Genomic DNA, 19,136 nt, shown 5'->3' with positions numbered 1-19,136 from the left:
CTTTTGATTACTAAAATTAATTTTTAGACTTGAAATTAATTAATTATTTGAAAAACATTTTAAATTTTAGCATTATTGAAGATATTGAGTACCCATTTAATTGTAACGAGTACTCAAAAAATTAGTCAGTAACGAGTACTTGTAATCAAATACTCCCTACTTTCCCAACACTATCGCATACATCGTCTCTGGTTGAAGAAAGTAATTTTTATTTCGCATTTAATTCACTAAAAAAAACCATAAAACCTTTTGTGAAAAACAATAAAAACCCTCATGAAACTTTGGGCAAATGTAATGTTTTGCATTGTTTAACAAAAAATGCACAAACGAAACAGGCGAGAAGCCTAAACTACACAATTCTGTTCAGTGGTGACGAAAGAAGAACAAGAGCTTTCCAAATTTGTAATATTTGTGGTGGTGTACATCTTAAAGTGTTACGAAAATTTTGTGAGGCTAAATACATATAGTAAAGGCTCTAACAACAAAAAGTTCAATAGCAAAAGTTACTAATGTTGTCCAGGTAGAGAAAGAAGCAATAAAATTGCATTTTCGAAAGCTGCTTCTTGGGCGTGCTGGTGGTGTGGAATTGTTGGTGTTTCTGTGGCACAAAAAGACGCAAAGGTAGGTGGTGCTGATTTATTTTATTTTATTTAGTATATATTAGGATGAACTTTGCAATTTCCATTTACCGAAATTTGATATAAAATGAAAAGATTTTCCATTTTCTTTCATTTTGTTTAGGGCAAGTAAACCAGCTGTTCATTATTTATTCGAATGTAGTCATTTAATGGTCTAGCATAGACTTTTTGAGCTTACTTTTTAACCGCACCCCTCCATGTCATCAGAGATCATTTACATATGAATATGTATATATGTGTTTGTGTTGCTTTGTTTATATACCATTTTTCAATTTTTTAAGTTTATTCTTGTAAGAACCATAATTTTTTTTGATTATTATTACATTTTTATGTTCTTTGTGGCTTTTGCTTAAAGTCACAATACATTATGCTTTCCACTAACATTCATATTTTTAGTTGTTTATGTAGTAAATGTAGCTATTGGTTACAGAACCGCTTTTATAATTTTCAAAATCCATTGGGATGTGGCCAACAAAAAGATTTAATGGTAAAAATTCAAATCCGCGATTCTTAAAAGGTGCTGCCACAGCATTTTGTTTGTTGTCACTTGATGGCGCTTGAGTTCGGATGGTCAATCTAAGGTGTAAATTTTCAACTGACCTTTTTGACAAGTAAACCCCAACCTTAACTTTATTCACAAACTTTTCGTATTGGAAAGGAGAAAACCAAACTGGCCACTTTCATGGCTCTGGCTCTTTCCACTCGATGAGCTCTTGTTTTATTAACTTTAATGACTTTAATCAAGCTCATTTTTTTAATATGTGTTCCATAATTTCCACCATTGCTTTGTGGATTTCGTACAAATCTGGCCTTTAATTTTTGTATCATTTCTGATGATGTTCCGTATTTTCGTCAACTTTTGGACGATATGAAACACAGAGCGATGGTAAACAATCAAAAGAACTGTCACTGGAATAAATCTTCAGCTGTCAAACGAGGGATTTAGAAATGACAGCAATACATCTATCTACCAATTATCAGAATAAATTCAGGCAGTTCATTAAACCTAACAATGAACCACACTTGAACCTTCCGAAAAAAGGTTTTGTATGATAGCCGGCTTATGCCGAAATATTCAATTACAAATTTAATGGATTCAACAAATTTTTTAATTGAAACGAAAATCAATCACAAAAATTAATAGTATCAATTAAGTTTTTAATTTTTTTCACAATTTCATTATTTTTTGCCTTATAGAATAAATGATCGGCATAGTCTTTGCCATCTGCTTTCGTTTGCAAGGTATTATGTTGATCCTTCTCTCCGCGAGAATAGGGTAGTTCTTCTGTGATTCCTGATTTCCATTGGTAGTCTCCTTAATGTCGGATGACTTTTGCCTACTGTTCTTCGTAATAGGATTTCAGTTTCGACAATGGTGTGTAATTTCTCGATGAAGCAATGAGATGAATATGACAATATTTCACCCCACATTGCATTGCTTTGGGTGTCTTAGGGAAACTATTTTGTATGCGATCATTTGTGGCGGACAAATAAGATTTGATCTGGTGGAAATATGACTACTTGCCTGCATTATTGTATATATATGTTTTTAAAATGCTAACCAAAGGAAACAGATATTAACACATATCGCACTAGTCCATAGCTCTAACAATTTAATACTCTCTTCACATTTTACCAAAGTCGTTGAAGCTTTCTTCTTTTTCATGGATTTAAAAAAACGTTTGCTACTTCTTCGTGAACGCCTTGAGTGTCTGTAGTGGTCCTTAGTACCATCAGATTAATTGTTTTGTCTATCATAATTTGCATTTCCCCAATATTCCTATCCACGTTGGTGACTTTAGTGAGAATTTGGTTGATTATATATTGATTTTGATGGGAAAATAATTTTTTTATCGTTTGCAAAATATTAGATTCACATAGTTTTAAAGGAAATTTCATTATTTTCCGGAACTACATCAGTTGCATATCATCACTTTCCTCTTCAGGATTTGGATGATTACCTTTTGATGGAAACAAATTTTTAATATTTATGGAAAATTAATAACATAACTTATACCTCGTTCAAATTACACTTTCAAAATCCATTTCAACTGTCCAAAAGGGACTTAAAATTAACTTTTTGTAGATTTCGAGTCTAATGTTAATGGGCTATTACCAAGAGAATTTTCCGGAAAGCCACCTTCGGTAGTTTGCTTCTCTACTATGTCGATAAAATAATAAATACCCATTTTTAATAGAAATTTTTATGAAAGTTTTATGAAATGAATTGAGTTTATAACTGACTGATCCTAAAATTTAATTTAAAAAATTAAGACTGACTAACTTCAAAAGTCTGTGTGCAAGTAAGGCGTAGTAAATAAAGGAACAACCACTATTGCAAAAACAAAAAGTTAGGCCACCATAATGCCATTTTGATTATCAATTAATGTGGAAAATGAAATTGCAATTTTTATTTCTAAATATGAGAAAATATGATACAATAACTGAATGACATTTCTTTTTCAACACCCTTTGCCTTTGGAGATCTGGATATACTAATTCATTTATTAACACCTTTGTCAATTCATTCCCTTTTTTTTACTAAATTTTGTGTTTAAAAAAAATCCCTTTATATACACACCAAAAATTTTTTTTTTGATTTCAATCACGAAAATCGCGGATTCAATCATTTTTTTTATTTGAAATGTCTTCAATCACGAAAATGATAGTATAAATCACCCATTTTGATTGAAAACCAACACGATTTTCAATTAAAAATTTAATTGACATTTGTCACGGAATCAACTAATTGTGTGATTGAATCAATTAAAAACGTGATTGATTTTTATCATAAAATTCAATCACAGTTTTAATTGAATCAATTAAAATTTTAATTAATTTTGCGACAAAAATCAATCAACTATTTGATTCATTCAATTAAATAATTAAAAAATCGTATTTAGTTTTATTTGAAATAAAAGAAAATATGCGTTTTTTATTAAACATATTCAATATTTTATTATTTTTTGAATTATGCAATAGACAAATAAATTTGGTTCTTGTCATTTGTGTGTGTTTGTTCTAACATGACTTACTCATAAAATTACTATCAATAACAATTATAGGGTGAAAAAATAAACTATGTACATCATTATTTTCCTTATCATAATAACCATGTCAGCATGGTCCTTCTAATATGTAGATGCGCCTGGATTTCCAATAAATCAGCAGCCTGTAAGCTTAATTAGTTTTTCTGAAAGTGAACAGAATAATTCGAATTTAATTTTGTTCAATTAAAAGTTAATTTTGTTAAACATTACCTGCATAGAATATCAAGTTCAATTCTTAGTTCCAGTTGTAGTCTTTTAGCATAAAAAGGTGTATTAAGGAGCTCGGTAATTTAATTTTAGTAACAATTCCTTTCCAAAATTTCCGCACATTGAAATCGTCTATTAAAATTTGAACCAACCAAAGACAAAAAGTAATGGGAAAGCAATGTACTATTTGGTATTATATTGATGATACTTTGCAAATTCTGGAAATAGTTAAAAATATAAATGGAAAATACGTATTTTTATTATTTTCGGATATTTTTCATATTTTTAAATCCAAAAGAAAGAACTTTTTTTACCATTACATAATGCAGCTCATTACTTTATATATCAGATATATTGCTCTCTACTTGGGTTCAAACTGAAAAAGGCAGGTAAAACAAAAATGCAATATAATGCCAACACTACTTCGCAACTTCAAGGTGAATCTTCCAACAAACCCATACCGCTCTTGGTTTTAAGAAAACTAGGAATGAAAAAAAATATAATTTTAAAAGATCAATACGGTACCCACCTTTTGATTGCAAACATATTCTTATATATTTGATAAAATGATGGAGTTGGTGGGATTGATTGGTCAATTTCACGAAATAAAATTGGTCACTAAAAGAAATGAATAAAAAATATATTATTTTAGTCCGTTTAATGTAAACAGGCTTCAATGGAAAACGGTATTCACATTTTCCTACCTTCAATAAACGTAGATTGTTTTCCATTTTTACAATACCACAAAACACAAACACATGTAATTTCAAGCGGTCGACTGTTCCAAGTAATCAAGAAAAGCAACCGCCGAAGACAGACCCCTCTTCACTGTTGTTCTCTAATCCCGAAATATATAAGACAACCTTCGTATCGGTTCTTCTAGATTTGTATTTAAATATTTCTTTTTGATAAAAATAACTCTATATTAACTCTAACCTAACCTAACCTACATAGAAAAAATTTTCTCCAAAACATTTCCAATTAAAATTTTAATTGAATTTTCAAAAATATTCAATTAAAAATTTAAATGATTCAACAAATTTTTTAATTAAAAAATGTCAATTACAAGAATTAATATCGATTAATTTTTTAATTGGATCAATTAAGATTTTAATTTACTTTGGTGATTGATACTATCATTAATGTGTTTGAAGACATTTCAATTAAAAATTAATTGGATCGATTTCGTGTTTTAATCCAAAAAATATTTTCTTTGTGTGTAGAAGATTATAGCATGTGAAATTTTAAATGATACGACTTTTGTCTCTACTTAATACTTCTGCGTTCTCTCATATATTTTTTCAAACCTTTATTACGTGGCCATTTGTTGTTGCACACTTTATTTATTTCAACTCTTTGCTATGATTTGTTGTTGCGTTCAAAATATTTATGAATGTCACCAATCATGTTTTTCAATTTACGCGAAAAACAAAAACCCGTTCGTTACGAGTTACTTCCACGGACTGATCTCACCATTATAAGTTGTTGGATAAATGTCCATTCTCTTGTTCTCTTTTCGCTCATTCCATAGCTCAAAATTATTCAATTTCAATCACAAAGGTGATTGGATCAATCACATGTGTAATTGGAAACGGAAAAATTTTCAATCACGTTAGTAATTGAAAACCATTTCCGAATTGATTAACAAATTGATTGAATCAATTAATATTTTAATTGGAAACGTAACAAATATCAATCATTTTTTAATCTGTTTTTTATTCGGATTTGATTAAATAATTAATTGAATCAATTAACATATTAATTGAATCCGTTTCCAAAGTGTTTAATTGAAAATTTGGTGATAATTTTTTGTGTGTAGTGCTGCAATCTACATAGATCTACTGTAATATTTAAGATCTACTGTAAGATCTACTTAAATATTTCTTATTATACGTACTCAGAACGGTTGTGAACGTATGTGAAATACGAGAGCTATTTGTGTTGTTTTCAGCAGATTATTTTTGACAACTTTCGACAGTGCTTTGATGAAACTTATTCCAGTTTTAGCGATGACGGAGCGTCAAGGACCAGTGTTTATCGATGGTATTATAATTTCAAACGAAGTCGTAGATCACACCAAGATGAATTTTGTGACGGTCGTTCAAAATCAGTTGTTGTTCCGGAAACCATTGATGCTGCGTGGCAACTGATATTGCAGGTCGTCATATGTTTTGGAACCTTTTTTTTTGTTTTGGAACAGTTCTTTTGATATGTTTTTTGATATATTTTTTGATATATTTTTTGTTGATATGTTTTTTGTTTTGGAACCGTTTTTTTGATATGTTTTTTGTTGATATGTTTTTTGTTTTGGAACCGTTTTTTTGTTTTGGAACAGTTTTTTTGATATGTTTTTTGATATATTTTTTGTTGATATGTTTTTTGTTTTGGAACCGTTTTTTTGATATGTTTTTTTGTTTTGGAACCGTTTTTTGTTTTGGAACCGTTTTTTGATATGTTTTTTGTTTTGGAACCGTTTTTTTGTTTTCGAACCGTTTTTTGGAACCGTTTTTTTGATATGTTTTTTGTTTTGGAACCGTTTTTTTGTTTTCGAACCGTTTTTTTGATATGTTTTTTGTTTTGGAACCGTTTTTTGATATGTTTTTTTGATATGTTTTTTGTTGTGGAACCGTTTTTTTGATATGTTTTTTTGATATGTTTTTTTGTTGATATGTTTTTTGTTTTGGAACCGTTTTTTTGATATGTTTTTTGTTGATATGTTTTTTGTTTTGGAACCGTTTTTTTGATATGTTTTTTTGATATGTTTTTTTGTTTTGGAACCGTTTTTTTGATATGTTTTTTTGTTTTGGAACCGTTTTTTGTTTTGGAACCGTTTTTTTGATATGTTTTTTGTTTTGGAACCGTTTTTTTGTTTTGGAACCGTTTTTTTGATATGTTTTTTGTTTTGGAACCGTTTTTATACCCTCCATCATAGGATGGGGGTATATTAACTTTGTCATTCCGTTTGTAACACATCGAAATATTGCTCTAAGACCCCATAAAGTATATATATTCTGGGTCGTGGTGAAATTCTGAGTCGATCTAAGCATGTCCGTCCGTCCGTCCGTCCGTCCGTCCGTCCGTCTGTTGAAATCACGCTAACTTCCGAACGAAACAAGCTATCGACTTGAAACTTGGCACAAGTAGTTGTTATCGATGTAGGTCGGATGGTATTGAAAATGGGCCATATCGGTCCACTTTTACGTATAGCCCCCATATAAAGGGACCCTCAGATTTGGCTTGTGGAGCCTCTAACAGAAGCATATTTCATCCGATCCGGCTGAAATTTGGTACGTGGTGTTGGTATATGGTCTCTAACAATCATGCAAAAATTGGTCCGCATCGGTCCATAATTATATATAGCCCCCATATAAACCGATCCCCAGATTTGGCTTGTGGAGCCTCTAAGAGAAGCATATTTCATCCGATCCGGCTGAAATTTGCTACATGGTGTTGGTATATGGTCTCTAACAACCATGCAAAAATTGGTCCATATCGGTCCTTAATTATATATAGCCCCCATATAAACCGATCCCCAGATTTGGCTTGTGGAGCCTCTAAGAGAAGCATATGTCATCCGATCCGGCTGAAATTTGGTACATGATGTTGGTATATGGTCTCTAACAATCATGCAAAAAGTGGTCCACATCGGTCCATAATTATATATAGCCCCTATATAAACCGATCTCCACATTTGGCTTGCGAAGCCTCAAAGAGAAGCAAATTGCATCCGATCCGGCTGAAATTTGGTACATGGTATTGGTATATGGTCTCTAGCAACCGTGCAAAAATTGGTCCACATCGGTCAATAATTAAATATAGCGCACATATAAACCGATCCCCAGATATGGGTTGCGGAGCCTCTAAGAGAAGCAAATTTCATCCGATCCGGCTGAAATTTGGTATATGGCCTCTAGCAACCGTGCAAAAATTGGTCCATATCGGTCCATAATTATATATAGCCCCCATATAAAACGTTCTCCAGATTTGACCTCCGGAGCCTCTTGGAGGAGCACAATTCATCCGATCCGGTTCAAATTAGGAACGTGGTGTTAGTATATGGTCGCTAACAAACATACCAAAATTGGTCCAATCACTCAAAAATTGGTCCATATCGGTTCATAATCATGTTTGCCACTGAGCCAAAAATAATCTACCAAAATTTTATTTCTATAGAAAAATTTGTCAAAATTTTATTTCTAGAGAAAATTTTGTTAAAATTTTATTCGGTTCATAATAAAATTTTCATCATTGTCAAAATTTTATTTCTATAGAAAATTTTGTTCAAATTTTATTCGGTTCATAATTATGGTTGCCACTCGAGCCAAAAATAATCTACCAAGATTTTATTTTTATAGAAAAATTTGTCAAAAGTTTATTTCTATAGAAAATTTTGTTAAAATTTTATTTCTGTAGACATTTTTGTCAAAATTTTCTTTCTATAGAAAATTTTGTGAAAATTTTTATTTCTATAGAAAATTTTGTGAAAATTTTATTTCTATAGAAAATTTTTTTAAAATTTTATTTCTGTAGAAAATTTTGTCAAAATTTTATGTCTACTTTGTCAAAATGAATTATATACGTATTGGATCGATCTTTTTTTATTTAATATATACCACGTATGGACTTACATACAATTTAGAAGACGGTGTTAGGAGGTTTTAAGATACCTTGCCATCGGCAAGCGTTACCGCAACTCAAGTAATTCGATTGTGGATGGCAGTGTTTAGAAGAAGTCTCTACGCAATCCATGATGGAGGGTACATAAGCTTCGGCCTGGCCGAACTTACGGCCGTACATACTTGTTTTGTTTTGGAACCGTTTTTTTGATATGTTTTTTGTTTTGGAACCGTTTTTTTGTTTTCGAACCGTTTTTTTGATATGTTTTTTGTTTTGGAACCGTTTTTTGATATGTTTTTTGTTGATATGTTTTTTGTTTTGGAACCGTTTTTTTGATATGTTTTTTTGATATGTTTTTTTGTTGATATGTTTTTTTGATATGTTTTTTGTTGATATGTTTTTTGTTTTGGAACCGTTTTTTTGATATGTTTTTTTGTTTTGGAACCGTTTTTTGTTTTGGAACCGTTTTTTTGATATGTTTTTTGTTTTGGAACCGTTTTTTTGTTTTGGAACCGTTTTTTGGAACCGTTTTTTTGATATGTTTTTTGTTTTGGAACCGTTTTTTTGTTTTGGAACCGTTTTTTTGATATGTTTTTTGTTTTGGAACCGTTTTTTTGTTTTCGAACCGTTTTTTTGATATGTTTTTTGTTTTGGAACCGTTTTTTGATATGTTTTTTTGATATGTTTTTTGTTGATATGTTTTTTGTTTTGGAACCGTTTTTTGGAACCGTTTTTTGATATGTTTTTTTGATATGTTTTTTTGATATGTTTTTTGTTGATATGTTTTTTGTTTTGGAACCAAAAATACGATCGTGATGCTTCGAAACACATCTATGACATCGAGACATGTCATGAATTTACACCTATGGGCTCGAAAGTAAAAGCGGTCGACTGTTCCAAGTAATCAAGAAAAGCAACCGCCGAAGACAGACCCCTCTTCACTGTTGTTCTCTAATCCCGAAATATATAAGACAACCCTCGTATATTCTACTTCTAGATTTGTATTTAAATATTTCTTTTTGTTAAAAATAACTCTATATTAACTCTATTTAAATCGCAGAATACATTTCTTCTCATACAAACATTAATCACACTTTTAATTTACATAGAAAAAATGTTCTCCAAAACATTTCCAATTAAAATTTTAATTGAATTTTCAAAAATATTAAATTAAAAATTTAAATGATTCAACAAGAAAGAAATGTCAATTACAAGAATTAATATCGATTAATTTTTTAATTGGATCAATTAAGATTTTAATTTACTTTGGTGATTGATACTATCATTAATGTGTTTGAAGATATTTCAATTAAAAATTAATTGGATCGATTTCGTGTTTTAATCCAAAAATTATTTTCTTTGTGAGTAGAAGATTATAGCATGTGAAATTTTAAATGATACGACTTTTGTCTCTACTTAATACTTCTGCTATTGATGTACTGACCAATTAAGTCAATATATAATCATTTACTGAATTTTTATTCTTTTTTTGATGTGCAAAATATTAGCCATATCGATTAACATCAGGCCATATATCCTATATATATATACATAAATACCATTCGATTTTCATATTCCGCTTTTGTAACATTAAAATAGCTTTTTTCCGTTCGGCTTAACAAGAATCTTCGTCGAACGAAAACTTTGGTTCGTTTTGGTAAAGATGACAATAAATCTACCGAAGTATTTCTTGAAGTTAATTAATTTTATGATTTTTCTTCTATATGTTAATAATTAACTCAATGAATCACTTATTTAAATGAATAATTTAATTTTTTATTTTTATTTCTTTACAGATAGACGCGGTGTGGGGTTGGGCATCTGCCCCGCTGCGCTTGGCAGCGAATAGGATGGGCGATCCTCTGCTCCCCGGGTCAAATGGCGGTTCGGGCGCTACGGCTGGTGCGGGTGGCGTTGATCGACCACAATCACCAGCTCGTATGGCCCATACCTCCGATAAACATCCCAAAGTCACCCTTTCCGAATTGAATATGTTACGGCGTCATCGTGAACTTTGCGATGTTGTCCTCAATGTTGGTGGCCGTAAGATTTTTGCCCATCGTGTCATACTGTCCGCCTGTTCGCCATATTTTCGAGCCATGTTCACGGGTGAACTTGAAGAATCCCGCCAAACAGAAGTTACTATACGTGATATCGATGAAAATGCTATGGAACTCTTGATTGATTTTTGTTATACAGCTCATATTGTTGTTGAAGAATCAAATGTACAGACATTGCTGCCGGCAGCTTGCTTGCTACAGCTGGTGGAAATTCAGGATATATGTTGTGAGTTTTTGAAAAGACAATTGGATCCTACCAATTGTTTGGGTATACGAGCCTTTGCCGATACACATTCGTGTCGTGAACTTTTACGCATAGCCGATAAATTTACCCAGCATAATTTTCAAGAAGTTATGGAAAGTGAAGAGTTTTTATTACTTCCCGTGGGTCAATTGGTCGATATTATATGTAGTGATGAATTGAATGTGCGATCTGAGGAACAAGTCTTCAATGCTGTTATGTCTTGGTTGAAGTATAATATAGCCGATCGGAGACAACATTTAGCTCAGGTGTGTTTTTAGTAAGAGGTTTTTAAAATTTACATCTCCTAAATTTTGTCCAAATTTTTCTATAGAAATAAAAATTTTGACAAAATTTTCTATAGAAATAAAATTTTGACAAAATTTTCTATAAAAAAAAACATTTTGACAAAATTTTCTATAGAAATAAAATTTTGACAAAATTTTCTATAGAAATAAAATTTTGACAAAATTTTCTATAGAAATAAAGTTTTGACAAAATTTTCCAAAAAAAAAAAATTACAAAATTTTCTATAGAAATAAAATTATGACAAAATTTTGTACAGAAATAAAGTTTTGACAAAATTTTCTATAGAAATAAAATTTTGACAAAATTTTCTATAAAAAAAACATTTTGACAAAATTTTCTATAGAAATAAAATTTTGACAAAATTTTCTATTGAAATAAAGTTTTGACAAAATTTTCTATAGAAATAAAATTTTTACAAAATTTTCCAAAAAAAAATGACAAAATTTTCTACAGAAGTAAAGTTTTGACAAAATTTTCTACAGAAATAAAGTTTTGACAAAATTTTCTATTGAAATAATATTTTGACAAAATTTGCTATTGACATTTTTTTCTTTTTTGCCAGTAATAGAACTAAATTTTTGTACATTTTCTTAATTCTTTTTTTGTTTTTTTTTTTTATGCATCGTTTTTAGGTTTTACAACATGTCCGTCTTCCACTTCTTTCACCTAAATTTTTGGTTGGTACCGTTGGTTCCGATCTGCTTGTACGCTCCGACGAGGCATGTCGTGATTTAGTTGATGAAGCCAAAAATTATCTCCTGCTTCCACAAGAACGTCCATTAATGCAGGGCCCACGAACACGTCCTCGAAAGCCCACACGTCGTGGTGAAGTCCTATTTGCTGTGGGTGGTTGGTGTTCCGGAGATGCCATTGCCTCGGTGGAAAGATTTGATCCTCAAACAAATGATTGGAAAATGGTTGCACCAATGAGTAAACGACGTTGCGGCGTTGGCGTGGCCGTACTCAATGATTTGCTATATGCCGTTGGTGGCCATGATGGTCAAAGTTATTTGAATAGTATTGAACGCTACGATCCACAAACAAATCAATGGTCTTGTGATGTGGCTCCCACTACATCATGTCGTACGAGTGTAGGTGTGGCCGTACTTGATGGATTCCTATATGCTGTGGGAGGCCAAGATGGTGTACAGTGTTTGAATCATGTTGAACGCTATGATCCCAAAGAAAATAAATGGTCCAAGGTAAAAATAATAGGACCAAATATATTTTGGTTTGAGGCATCTCTTGTAACTATTTGAAACTTACAGGTGGCTCCTATGACCACAAGGCGCTTAGGTGTTGCTGTAGCCGTTTTAGGAGGTTATCTCTATGCCATTGGTGGTTCCGATGGTCAATGTCCTTTAAATACGGTGGAACGTTATGATCCCAGGTAAATAAAAAATTTAAAAAATTCTCTATATTTCTATGTGATGATTGGATACCATAATTTTCTTGTTTTTACATTTTTCATACCAAATAAATTGCTTGTTTATTTTTGTTACAGACAAAATAAATGGGTAGCTGTTAGTCCTATGTCCACGCGACGCAAACATTTGGGCTGTGCTGTTTTTAATAATTATATTTATGCTGTTGGTGGTCGTGATGATTGTATGGAATTATCATCGGCTGAACGTTACAATCCACATACAAATACATGGAGTCCCATTGTTGCAATGACATCAAGACGTAGTGGTGTAAGTTAAAAAGAAACTGCATAATATCAAATCAATTGGAAAGATTTAATTCGTATAGATAGAACTATTAGGATTAAATCCGTATGAACTTTAGTTAGCTTTAATCTTTGCAAAGAGGAGTGTATTAATCTGACAGCTGTTGGATTTTGAGTGAAGTTACGTTTGATGTAAGAGAAAATTAATCCGTATATGAGTACTTTGTCAAAATTTTATTTCTGTAGTAAACTTTGTCAAAGTTTTATTTCTATAGAAATTTCTGTCAAAATTTTATTTCTATAGAAAATTTGGTCACAATTTTAATTATTTATTTCATAGTCTAGTCGCTAGACCATACATGACACAAAAGCTACATAATTTCTTGAATAATTGACTATAGAAAATTTTGCCAAAATTTTATTTCTATAAGAAATATTGGCAAAATTTTATTTCTATACAAAATTTTGTCAAAATTGTGTTCTATAGAAAATGTTATTTCTATAGAAGATTTTCTCAAAATTTTATTTCTATAGAAATTTTTCTCAGAATTTTATTTCTATAGAAAATTTTCTCAAAATTTTATTTCTATAGAAAATTTTCTCAAAATTTTAATTTTATAGAATTAAAAATTTTATTTCTATACAAAATTTTGTCAAAATTGTGTTCTATAGAAAATGTTATTTCTATAGAAGATTTTCTCAAAATTTTATTTCTATAGAAATTTTTCTCAGAATTTTATTTCTATAGAAAATTTTCTCAAAATTTTATTTCTATAGAAAATTTTCTCAAAATTTTAATTTTATAGAAAAACTATTTCTATAGCAAATTTTGTTACAATTTTATTTCCATAGCAAATTTTGTTTAAATTTTATTTCTATAGAAAAAATTTTCCAAAATTTTATTTCTATAGGAAATTTTGTCAAAATTTTATTTCTATAGAAAATTTTGTCAAAATTTTATTTCTATAGAAAATTTTGTCAACATTTTATTTCTATAGAAATTTTATTTCTATAGAAAATTTTCTCAAAATTTTAATTTTATAGAAAATCTATTTCTATAGCAAATTTTGATACAATTTTATTTCCATAGCAAATTTTGTTTAAATTTTATTTCTATAGAAAAAATTTTCCAAAATTTTATTTCTATAGCAAATTTTCTCAAAATTTTATTTCTATGGAAATTTTTCTCAAAATTGTATTTCTATAGAAAATTTTGTCAAAATTTTATTTCGATAGAAGTTTTATTTCTATAGAAAATTTTTTCAAAATTTTATTTCTATAGAAAATTGTGTCAAAATTTTATTTCTATAGAAAATTTTGTCAAAATTTTATTTCTATAGAAAATTTTGTGAAAATATTATTTCTATAGATTTTCTCAAAATTTTATTTCTATAGAAAATTTGGTCACAATTTTATTTATTTATTTCATAAATAGTCTAGTCGCTAGACCATATATGACACAAAAGCTAAACAATTTCTTGAATAATTGACTACCGAAAATTTTGCCAAAATTTAATTTCTATACAAAATTGTGTTTCTATAGAAAATTCTATTTCTATAGAAAATTTTCTCAAAATTTTATCTCTATAGAAAATTTTCTCAAAATTTTATTTCTATAGAAAATTTTCGCAAAATTTTATTTCTATAGAAAATGTTCTCAAAATTTTAATTCTATAGAAAATCTATTTCTATAGAATATTTTTGCAAGATTTTATTTCTATAGCAAATTTTGTTACAATTTTATTTCTTAGCAAATGTTGTTTAAATTTTATTTCTATAGTACATTTTTGACAAAATTTTATTTCTATAGAACAATTTTCCAAAATTTTATTTCTATAGAAAATTTTGTCAAAAATTTTTTTCTTTAGAAGATTTTGTCAAAATTTTATTTCTTTAGAAAATTTAGTCAAAATTTTATTTCTATAGAAAAATTTTCCAAAATTTTATTTCTATAGAAAATTTAGTTCTGTAGAAAATTGATTTCTATAGAAAATTTTGTCAAACTGTTATTTTTATAGAAAATTTTGTCAAAATTTTATTTCAATAGAAAATGTTGTCAAAATTTTATTTCTATAGAAAATCTTGTCAAAATTTTATTTCTATAGAAAATGTTGTCAAAATTTTATTTCTATAGAAAATTTTGTCAAAATTTTATTTCTATAGAAAATTTTGTCAAAATGTTATTTCTATAGAAAATTTTCCCAAAAGTTTTATTTCTATAGCAAATTTTCTCAAAATTTTATTTCTATAGAAAATTTTCTCAAAATATTATTTCTATAGAAAATTTTATCAAAATTTTATTTCTACAGAAAATTTTGTCAAAATTGTATTTTATTTTGTGAAAATTGTATTTCTATAGAAAATTTTGTGAAAATTTTATTTCTATAGAAAATTTTGTGAAAATTTTATTTCTATAGAAAATTTTGTGAAAATTTTATTTATATAGAAAATTGAAATCTTTGTTGGGGAGTAATATTTTGCTAAATCTGCCAAAACATAATTTTTGGTTCGGCTTTTAACCTTTGTTTTTTTAAATGTTTTTGGATTTTTACAAAAATCTACTTTTACGATTATACAAGGTACATTTTTAAATGGGGAATTTCTGGTTTTAATGAGTTTTTAGTATAAAAAGACCTAAATCGCAACCTCCTTCAATCCCAATACGAAATTCGACGTTTTTGGTATGCAATTTTTCATTACATTGAGCCTTTAATAATAAATGCGATAAAAATTGCTCTAATATTTTTTGCCTTCTTTGTCTTCCTACTTTTAGGTTGGTTTAGCTGTGGTTAATGGGCAACTCTATGCTGTTGGAGGTTTTGATGGTTCCGCCTATTTGAAAACCATCGAAGTTTATGATACAGAAACAAATCAATGGCGCCTCTGTGGTTGCATGAATTACCGACGTTTAGGTGGTGGTGTTGGTGTAATGAGAGCACCTCAAACTGAGAATTATATGTGGTAAGTACCCAAATCGCTACTCAATAAAAAAAAAATACTAAAGACCATTGTTTTTTTTTTCCTTGCAGGATACGTAAGGATTCTGTTGTTTGATTGGGAATTGATAATAATAACAGCGAGTCCAAAAATATTTATATAACAAATCTATACAAATAGATGTGAAATGAAAATACTTTAAATCACATATTCAATGCAAGAAATCAAAAACAAGCAAAAATAAATGTAAATGAGAAGACGAATTCGTTACAGACTATAAAGCAAAAAAGAATTTAATAATATAATTGTATAAAAACACAAGTATATAAACTATTTACTAAAATCTATATTGCAAAAACAAAATTGTTAGTTGAAACATCTCGACATTTATAAGTGTATCGTAAAGTTAATAAAAACAAAAAAACACAAGTAATTTTAAGCGTTTATGCACAGCGGCAGCCAAATCTTTTAAAGAAAAGAAAAGACAATTCCTCATGAAGTCAATGCCACAAGCCAAACGGTAATGCATGTCCCGTAAATTATGAAATCGAAATGAATAATCTAATAGATTTTATAATTCACGGGACATGCATGATCTTAGAACACTTGATTGACTAAATTAAAAAACATAATTTCACTAAATGTTCATATATTACTATGACAAAGAAAACAAAGAGATTACTCTAAGCAAATCACAAAAAAAAAAACAAGCAAAGAAAAACACAACAGAACAAAACATTTTTAAAGTATCTGAACTGCCTTTTCCTTATGAATCTAATAAAAATAATGAACCTACTAGTGATGATGATCAATGAAATAAGCAAAACTACAAATTAAAACAAAAAACAAAAAAAAAAACTTTAGCAAGAAAAAATATCATCATATGTGAACTTGAAAAACGAGCATTATATTGTTATGCAATTAAATTTACTTATATTATATATTTTTTCCTATCATTTAAGTTGATTTCTCATAAGTTAATTAGTATTTTAAAAAATCTAAGAATATATACATGTATTGTTTTATTTTATATTAACGTATAGAGTATTTTTTTTTTTTGAAATTCCTTTAAAAAAAGTTCTCTTTTTTAGTGTTTAAAACGGGCACTTTAAATCATAGGCAAATTATTACCAACAACAACAGCATACAAATAACCTTAGTTTTATAATTGAATTATAAATTTAATGAAACAAAAAACAAAAATATTTTTAAAATAATTTAATTTTATTAACCAAAAAATAAAATTTATTTGCGAGCTTTAAACAATGTATCAGCTCTTTTCGTTGATTTTTCAACAATATTCATTAGAATATTTGGCTATTTCTATGGTAGATTGTAAATCTGAGATCAAAATTCTTTAATTTAATAATTCATATTTAATTCATAACAAAGGCGAAATAACAAATCTTTGTGTATATTTCATATGTTTATAATAATTTTTCGTTTGTTAGAATATAATAGATCTTAGCTGCAACATATAATATTGTAAAAACAAAATCAGTTTATATAAATATGTAAAATTTCTGGCTAATTATGGTGTAAAAAAATATAGTTTCCTCATTTATTGGTCTCCAAAAAAAAAAAACTAATATATAAAATATATTGTCAGCATTTTGTTTAATCTGACTAAATTAATTCCATTGTAGTTTTTATATAAATGCCCATGTTTTACATAAATACCCAAGTGAATTTGAATCAATTCCCCAATCTAGGTGTTCTATTCTCCATATTCACAGGAATTTTCGGAATTTTTATGCCACAAAAGTGAATTGCTTTAGTCAAATTGAAAACGAAATATAAGCTGTCGCAAATCTCTGTATGAGATGGTTAAGCTGTGTGGTATGCCTATTACACAGCAGTTAAATGTGAGTTCTATGTTCGGTTTTTCCACCAAAACACTAAAAATATATATGAAGACGATTATATTTTTATAACAATCTGGCTTTCATCTTGAAGGCTGAACATACGAGGGCAGTTCGGAAACTTCTTAGCCTAAGTGTTTTTGAAACTTCCATCTCTGTTATGAACACATGTTAAATCTGGCAACTCCTTCATATAGAAACAGGGGCCAAATCACCGCATTCGTCATCGAGTTCTGTTTCGTATAGAGAAACATTTCGATCGCATTAAATTTTTGGATCACCGCATTCGATCGTAATTTATTTTGTCTACTACTTTTTTTTACATTGCTGTAAACATATGGTAATAAGAAATTGAAAGAGAGTAGAATTTCAAAATAATGTTTTGTTATCAAATTATGTTAGGTGTGTTCCTTTACTTTACTCGTAGTAAAAAGTAGTAAAAGAGAGAAATATTGAAAATCCTCTCAGATTTGTATATTTGTAAATGTACAGGAACGAAAATATAGTAAAAATTGTAAAAATGTCAAATAAAAACAAAAGAAGCATTGTGATTTGAATAAATATTTTCAAAACATGTAGGTAAATTAAATACTTTTATATCGAAATTTTTTGACAAATGGCAGATTTTTTGCAGGAAACTTTGAAATCCTTATTACGATAGAAAGAAGCTATGGTTTTTACTTTGTTATAAAAAGTACTCCTTTTGCAAAATTTTTAATCAAAGTAAAACTCTGACTTCTGGGCTATAAAGTAGAGTAATAGCGCATATTATCAGTATCTTATAAGGTGGGGTTTTTCATTCCGTTTGTAACACATACAAATAACGAATTCTGACTATAGAAAGTATATATAGTCTTGATCAGGGAGAAATTATAAGACGATGCCTCCTTGTCTGGCTATCTGTTGTAATCAGGCTACTTCCTTCAATAATGAACCTATAGTGCTGAAATTTTACCAGACACGTTTTTCTTCTACATGCAGGTCAATTTTGAAGATGGGACTACTTCGGCCTAAGTTTCGATTTTGCTTCCATATGAACCGACCCCCCAATTGGGGTCTTCATGACATAGACATTAAAACTTTTATCCGATTTGCATGAAATTCAAAACGTAGAGGTACTTTTGGTCCATTAAAGGGTGTGCCGAATTTGGTCGGTCAATGTTTTGGTACTTTTTTTTCGAAACAAGTGGTATTGGTTCGGCATTGTTTTGAAATTCCAAATTGTGGAGTCTACACGTTAAATCTAAAGCACAAAGGTGCACAAAATTTTCCTCCAGAATACGTAGAATTTTATAAGGAATGTAGTCCTTCTCGACTCAAAATACAGACCCCACTTTGTTCAAATTTTGCAAAAAAATAAATTATATTAAAAATAAATTATAAATTATATCTCGCAAATATTAGATATATTCGCACACATACACAATCTTTTTATGGTAGTTTATAAGTTCTATCCAGCAAAGCAAAAATCATGAAAATCGGTGCATAATTGCACGTTTGCCAAGTAACACTAAATTTCATACATCCGAGGTGTCCAACATCCAAC

The 19,136-nt window shown here is 29.1% G+C and overlaps 1 protein-coding gene across 1 annotated transcript; it reads left to right on the top strand.

The window, feature by feature from the left end:
* The first annotated feature begins 167 nt into the window (after positions 1-167).
* dbo (Kelch-like protein diablo) lies at positions 168-16,161 on the top strand. Its single transcript, XM_075308049.1, has 7 exons — positions 168-621; positions 10,309-11,082; positions 11,755-12,324; positions 12,391-12,512; positions 12,627-12,816; positions 15,565-15,752; positions 15,821-16,161. The coding sequence occupies exons 2-7, from the start codon at positions 10,363-10,365 to the stop codon at positions 15,843-15,845; spliced, it is 1,815 nt and encodes a 604-aa protein (XP_075164164.1). The 5' UTR covers positions 168-621; positions 10,309-10,362; the 3' UTR covers positions 15,846-16,161.
* The last annotated feature ends 2,975 nt before the right edge of the window (positions 16,162-19,136 follow it).

This window comes from Haematobia irritans, chromosome 4 (assembly GCF_050003625.1).
Source record: "Haematobia irritans isolate KBUSLIRL chromosome 4, ASM5000362v1, whole genome shotgun sequence".
In the NCBI taxonomy this organism is placed as follows: Eukaryota; Metazoa; Arthropoda; class Insecta; order Diptera; family Muscidae; genus Haematobia; species Haematobia irritans.
This window is presented reverse-complemented; position numbering and strand designations above follow the sequence as displayed.